The sequence below is a fragment of the Pyrus communis genome, chromosome 12, assembly GCF_963583255.1.
Source record: "Pyrus communis chromosome 12, drPyrComm1.1, whole genome shotgun sequence".
NCBI classification, from domain to species: Eukaryota; Viridiplantae; Streptophyta; class Magnoliopsida; order Rosales; family Rosaceae; genus Pyrus; species Pyrus communis.
The window spans coordinates 3,099,719-3,107,550 of NC_084814.1; the positions used below are offsets into that span (position 1 = coordinate 3,099,719).

Genomic DNA, 7,832 nt, shown 5'->3' on the forward strand with positions numbered 1-7,832 from the left:
TTCCTTTAGAAATTTTAGTATTGCCCCTTAGAACACTTTTTAAACTGGTGTGTCTACTTGACTATGATCACAAGCTGAGTGAAATTTCCCATAATATTTTTAAACCAGAAATAAATGATTAACCATAATTTATCATCAATTATCTTTCTTATTTTATAAAATAAAAAATAAACCGGAACGGACCTGATTAAAAATTAAACAAAAAACCCGAAATGGGATTCTTCTCAGTCCATGGAGACAATTTGTCAATCATCAGAAGTCAAATGCTCCAATCTCACCCAATCACTGCCAGACTGTCTTTTCGTTCCTAATTGATTATAATTGATTTTGTATGAACCTCCATTGTATTTTCTTAATTTTCAAAATAATTACATAAAAATGATTTTAAAATGTCTTCAAGATTTAAACCCAAAACTTCAAAGTAAAAAACAACTTGTTGAACTAGACTAAACAACTACTTTTGGTATGCACTATCTTTATTAATATTTATTTAATCCACTCTTAGGTCACTCTCCGTCAATAACTTCAAAAAAAATCATGTAAAACGTTAAAAGTTCTCTAATTTTATTACATATACATGTGAAATCAACAATTTGCACTGCCTAAAGCAACCACATGTAATTTATCTGTTGAATATAGTCTCACATGTCACTCTCAAGTTTTCCAATAGTCTTCATTTTTGTATTTTCTATAAAAAAAAATGCCCCGGTGGGCGGAAAAAGAATTTTGCTCATCGGAAAAATATTCCAGCCGGAAAAAATTCCGTTGACTGGAACAATATTCCAGAGGAATTTCGGCCGCCATAAAATTTTGCGATGACCTTCTCCAGCGGATAAGGTAGTTGGGCTTGGAACTTTTGCAATGGGGTAGAATAAGATTTTGAAAGTTTGAATATATAGGAGAAATCTGGAGTGTTGAACCTAAACTTGGATCCTCAAACTAACATTAAAATGAGGCTGCATTTCAGCATTTGGGTAACCAATTTGGCTTCGATGAAATCCGACGTCAGACGCAAGAAATCTGCAAGAGTATCTACTTTCTAGGGAAAGAAAAGAAAAGAAAACCAGTGCATGTAATATGAGATTGGTAAAAGAATGTCTCCTCCAGCAACAGAACTGTTATTACAAATTATGGAGGATCCTAGTACCCAACCACAAGTTCAATGTCTAGAAAAACTGCTTCTGAATCAGAAAACGAAGACAACTAATCAAAGTTTACTAATTCCACAGCGACCAAATAGCCCGAAAACAAATTATCATCCCAAACTTGACCTCGTGACCTCATATGCCAAGAAGCATGCTGCGTTAGCTGGAACACTTCTAGCCATAGCTGGTCCAAAGCCCCTATAGAGGCCTTTGACTCCCTCTGAGGCAAGAATCTTTTTAAAGGCATCAACTGACCCCGAATACTTGGGATTTTTGAAATCATCTACCTGAAGTACACTCTTGACAACATCAGTTGGGTAGACGGAAGCCCAGAAGGCTGCTCCCCCCAATCCTCCAGCTACAATCAGAGATCCTCTTCCCAACCCGGAAGTGTCCTGGCCTCCAGCAAAGTACTGCTTGAGGGCTTCATAGACACCAAACATTGCAGCATTTCCAGGTATTTCTCGTGCCATAGTAGGAACCAAGCCCTTGAACAGACCCCTCGCACCACCTTCCGACCTAAGTACCTGCTTGGCCACATCCAACGGCCCTCCATACTTCACTGCACCACTCACTGAGCCAGCGTCCCCCAATGCACTCTGGGCTTGCAGCCTGTTCTACCATGAAATCCAAACAGAATGTACGTAAGGATTCCTATTTCCTTATTGAAATGGCAAAGTGATGAAATTTAAATTTAAACTTTTTCACTAAAAAGCTAATTTTAATGATACGAATCAATCTGTACATACAAACCTTACACCTTGATTGAAAAACAAAATAAAAGGAAAGGAATAGGTTAAGGTGTTTTAACATTTCCTTCAAGGAACAAAACTAGTATAGAGTGGCTACAGATATATTGAGCAAGTGCCAAATAGAGAATGCAGGCATGAGAATGAACCAAACTTCAGGTTTCGATGATGTATTGAAAATTGGAATCGTGTTCAATTTTAAATAGAAAATAGCCATTACACTGACCTGCACTTGATCAACTCAGTGGGGCATGCCAGAAAGGACACAGCTACTCCAGCCCCTGCCCCACAAATGACCTGCTGGCTAACTGTAAGCGGGGCACCAGGTTGAGACCTCAATAATGTCTCCATTTGCCCCCTTACTGTGAAGAGGACAGCATTGAAGGCAGCAACAGTGGCAAGTGGAGCTCCCATTCCTTTGTAGAGACCCCCTGCTCCCTCAGCAGCTAATGTCTGCTTGACAGCATCAAAAGCACCTGAGAACTTCGGAGGTTGTCCTGGGAGCGGAGTAGGCTGGCTTTGCAGTTTAACCTTTATGGTATCAAATGGGTGGCCAACTACTAACTGCGCTGCCCCTCCAACAGTCCCAGCTGCTAAGTCCTTAACTACTTCCCCCATCTGCATTTTCAGAATTAGAAAACCCAAAATGTTAACTTTCGGTATATGAATATGCTACACAAGGACCTTGCTGAAAAGTTTGATGGAACAATGGTTCTCCTAAAAGTTATCAATCTATAGCCAGACGCCAAAAAGATTTCAATGCTTAAAACAGAAAGCTTTTTGAATCATCACCTTATCATACACGACTGCCCATGTGTATCTCTGTGTGGGTGTGTGTGTGAACTTCTAGATATAATATTGATTCATGACAAGCGGAATAATATGCGGAAAGTATTTTGTTTGTTTGAACTAGGTCTTTTGATTGTTGTAAGACTCTGGTACGTCATATTCATAGAGAAATTTAGGGAACGAAAAGAGGTAGTGCTACACAAACTTCTAGTAGTTTGTGACATTTAGAAAACGAAGATCAACCATAGATTCGATAAGAAAACCGATAGCGGATGATTATAATCCTTGGTCACCCGGTGACCAAGAGAACCAGACTCGATTAACAACAGTGGCTGAAATGGAATATATATTGTAAATTATCAAAATGCTCCAATTTTGCAGCTTGTTCAATCTCAATCACAATCTCAATATGAGTAGCATGATAAGCAATCAAAGGCAATCGCATTGGACAGAATTAACACTTTGAAGCAGAAAAAAGGGGAAGAATCTTACTTGACAAATAATTGGCGGCACCCAAAATCAAAGGAAGCGCTCTCAAGAGTCCAAGATGGTCCAATCTGCAAAAACCCAAGACCCATTAGATCCATTAAATAGAATCTGTGAAACCAAAAAACCCAAAACATGAAAAACCAAAGCGGGTAAAGAAAGATTACCAGAAATTCAGAAAAAGGAGTTGGGTGAATGTTGAAATTGTACGAGGACGAGAATCTGTGAATAATAAGGGAAGGAAATGAATCTTGGGGGATATCAGAACCACATCCACAAACCAACCACCAGCTCTGTTACTGGGTGGGGTGTGAACTGGAAGAGAGAGAGAGAGAGAGAGAGTAGGTGTGGTTGAGAGAGAGAGGGAGTGGATTCACATTCAGATGAGGACGCAGTGGTTGGGCAAAAACGAGGTGTCAAAAAGCCAATCACAGCCACTCTCTCTTGTGCTCTCCGATTGAATTTCCAAGTGTGTTGGGAGCTTATATTTTTACGGAACAAACGAGTGAATATGTCTATATCATGACTCGACCCTCCGAATTCAGCCAATTTCGGTTGAATTCGAATTTGGAAAAATAGGCTAAGAAGAAAAACATAGCGCAGCACCTACTCTATCACGAAAATACAGCCTCCTATGTTTTATTTTACTCTCATTCAACCTTCTAACCTTATCAAATGTATGCTGCCCCTACCCGAGTCAGTATAGAAAATTGTCCCTCCCTTCCTTTCCACGCTCGTAACTTCTTCGTTTTAATTCGGGATTAGGCGTTATTTGCACGCGTCTAAAATCAAGTTCTATCCATCTATTATAAACTCACCTCCAAACATCAAAGTGAAATTTAAAATGACCAAAATGCCTAAAATTGTTTTTTCAAATACGTAAAATAAATGAATAATAAATTCCGAAACGAACATTGCAGTCAAGGATGAAGTCATAGCATATGATTTTTTATGCTTCTTTCCTTAATACGCAAATACATTTGTTTTGGAACCAAATCCAACAACTTTCTACTTATATATTTAAATTAGAAAACAATGCAAGCTTATTTAGTTCTTTCACAAAACCGATTAAGATGATACTACCGTCTACAATGCGGGAAGCACCGTATCAACAATTATAAAGTATGAAGACATCAACCTCTTCGTTTTATATTTTTATTACTCTTAGTTCAACATATAACTCTACTCTTAATCCAATATATAACGCAACAATAAATAGATTACCGAGGAAGATGGTGATTTTCATGTAAAAACTATGCAAAGAAGTTATCTGAATAAATTAATGTCGTTTTTTTTTGTCTGTTTTTTGGTTTGTACAGTAAGCTGCTCTCATCAGGTCAGTTTGGTCTTCTTATGATGCTTGTCCATGCTATTTGGCGAGCCAGGAACTCCCTCTTACGGGATGACAAAGGTGAAGGCCCTGCTCTCGTGAGTTATCTTGCAGGCCTTCGTCTCTCTGATTTTATTAAAGCTCGCCAATAATCTCTCAAGCCAAGGCCACTTCAGTCTCTTTCTCGCTGGCCTCCTCCCCCACCGCGATGGATCAAAATTAGTGTTGATGGTGCTTTCTGTGCTGCTACAAATATAGGGGGTGTCGTGTGATATTTCGCGACAAAGCCGGTGACTATGCCGGAGGTTTTGCTCGCAAAGTATCTCATGCGACTTCCCCAAGATGAGCGAGGTCTTTGCAGCTCGAGATGGTGTTTGCCTGGCCTTGGAGCGAAACTGGCAGCAAGTTATCCTGGAATGTTATGCTTTGTAGGTGGTCCAATCTCTTGGAAGTCTGCATGTATGATGGCTCTTCCACTTTTGACTTGCTGCTTAAAGACATTAAAACTAGCCTATGGAGTTTTGTTGCATCAATGGAGTTTTGTTGCATCAAAAGTTTGTCAGATTCGTAGGTCAGCAAATGTAACAGCATATAGAATGGCCAAGTTGGCCTTAATTTCCAACTTTACTAGTTGTTTGTTCGGGGAGGTCCCGAAGCTGCTCTAGGATGTCCTCCTTGAGAATTGTATGTTTTCTTAACATTGAATAAAACTGCTATCATTTCTTAGAAAAAAAAAAGAGATTAAACCATGAATCTCAAAAAATAGAGATTAAACCATGAAAAGAGACTAGTTAGCACACCTAAAAGCGTATGACACTTTTTTAATCTTTTCTCTTATTATGCATTTAAAATGACTTTTACTATATAACAAGTATCCTTCTCTTAAATTACCTATAACTTATCAACTTCAAAGAAAATTATATGACATAAGCATATAGTCTAAACTGTGATTTTTCATAATATTGACTAATTCCTTCAAAAATATATTGTAGGATGTTTCCGCTGTACGCAGAGCAACCATTATACGTTTTGATACAGGGAACGACTAGTGGTACAAAGCATGTTCATCTTGCCACAAACAACTGAGAACCGCTTCCCATAGTGATAAACTGATTTGTCCGAACCATCCCACAAAGAATCATACTCCTCTTCCTTGGTAATACAAAAACTCATAATCACTTTCATCTACGGTTTTGTAATGTTAAAACACAACTATGTCTCATTATAAACCATTGTATGTGGGTTCAAAAGACGTTTGGGTCTTGAAGACAAAAGTGATGAAACTAATGCGATGATAATTAGAAACAAGCAGGGCAATTGTTTGGAGTATCCTGCTACGATTTGTGGTTGAAAAAAGTCTCACTAGCCAACAAGAACTTCCAGATGCAATCCTTCAAACGCGAGGCCAGTGTAAAAATTTCCAACTTCGGTTTGGCACCACGAAAGGTGATTTTAGCAGAAATGAACTTATCCAGTCGATCGTTGATGACGAAGTCCCGCTTCTTGAATCAAGTTCTAGCATATGTGATCAAACAGTGGTTGAACATGAATAGAATGATGCAATTGTTCCTACAACTGCACCACTCCTCTCAAAAGAAGATTCAGCTACACAACTTACCATGTCAAGCAGCTCCCCTTCAAAAGATCACGCTTCCAATTTAGGAAAGAGAGCCAGACAAGGTGAAAAAGGATCTTGTCGGTTCTCTTAAGCAAACGCAAAAATATAAATTTAAAAGGTTAAGATGCATATAACCATTTACTGTTTACACTAATACTTTGGATTATTCAATACTTACTAACCCTCTACTTTGCTATATATTCCGCATCTATAAAAGAGATACTGCAACTTCCATTGCACAAGCACCAGAGGAAAGTGCAACTGCAGACATCACATCTTCTTTTCCTGAAAGAGAGAGTACACGCTCTTCCATTTTCATATTATTCATTTCACTTCAAAGTGATCTTCAAACAAAATATTCCATTTAATCTTTGATCATCCAAATATATATAGTTTCTTTGATTCACAAAGTAGCTTATTAGTGTTCACCAAAAAAAAACAAAAAACAAAAAGGAGCTTATTAGTAGGGAACTTAATCTCTTGTTTATCAAGTTTAGCCACAAATAAAAAGGTAAAATAAAAAACATTTATATGTAGATTTTTGAGCATCATATGGCTCGCTTTTAGGGTGCCGAAATTATATTACACAGTGACATAGGGGGACCAAAGTGACCAACAACAAATATAGGATAAGTGAGATAATTGCATGCCACCATGCATAGATTTTTTGTTCCCCTATATATTGCATTACACATCAGAAAGAATATAACATATTGCACCTCTGAGATATATTTGACACATATATACTTTCCCATTTGTTTTCTTATATATGTCTTAACGTTTTGACTTAAATTTAACAATCCACGCTAACAGCTTCCCTTTTCAAAAATTGTAGCAATTAACTGGAAAAGAAAAATTTAGAAGAGAAAACAGTTGTATATCATGAAGATAAAGAAAAAATTGATTTTTCAAAACCCACTAAAACAAGCGACGAGCCTAAGAACAGTGAAGTAGAAAATTCAGTCATGAAAAAGAGAGCATGTGAATCATTTTTGTTGTACATATTATCTTAATGTAAAGTCACTAGAATGTAGGTGTAAAGTGAAAAAATTGATGGATTAGAAATTTTTAAAATTGTATATAACTAAAATTTAGATGTCCGTTCTTTTTATTGTACGTAAGTATGCTCTTAATGTAAAGTCAATATAAATCTGCCTTGTACATATTCTACTACTTCAGTAATAAACAAAACTATTTTCGATGTTTCCGGTTATTCATTTACTCATCCTAATTGTATTTATGACATTTTTAACTCAAAACAATACATAAGTGATGAAGCTACAGTTTATAACTTCAGGGCATTCTTACTAGTTTGCAACTACAAGAGCTTTTCCACACCTTCGCCACGTGAGGCAACAAACTACAGGATGGCTTGTGACGTGTCCTTAGTCGGTCAACCAAAAAAAGGAGGGAATGCATGACGGCTCTGCGTGAAAGGCTTGCAGAGAAGCAGTCTGATAAAAACCTTATACCAGCTCTTTTATTTGTTTTTTGTATTTTATTTTAGGAAAAATTAGGTTTTTATCTTTCCTTTTACTACTTTATTGATTAAAATCTTATACATTTTTAATTTTTTATCAAGGTCATGGGGTATTAATAACATCATTAATTATTTTAATAATAAAATATTTTTTTTATTTCTAAATATATTCATTTAGTGTTAAAAATGTTACAATTAGTATATTTATATTTATGACTACATTTTTATCATATAT

General features: G+C 36.9%; 1 protein-coding gene across 1 annotated transcript; it reads right to left on the bottom strand.

Moving 5' to 3' along the window:
- Positions 1-1,057: 1,057 nt before the first annotated feature.
- Positions 1,058-3,799, bottom strand: LOC137710493 (mitochondrial carnitine/acylcarnitine carrier-like protein). The gene is made up of 4 exons (XM_068449532.1): positions 3,337-3,799; positions 3,176-3,240; positions 2,121-2,512; positions 1,058-1,757 (listed from the first exon to the last, which is right to left on the bottom strand). Exons 3-4 carry the CDS (start codon positions 2,510-2,512, stop codon positions 1,256-1,258), a joined length of 894 nt encoding a protein of 297 aa, XP_068305633.1. The 5' UTR covers positions 3,176-3,240; positions 3,337-3,799; the 3' UTR covers positions 1,058-1,255.
- Between the last annotated feature and the right edge of the window lie 4,033 nt (positions 3,800-7,832).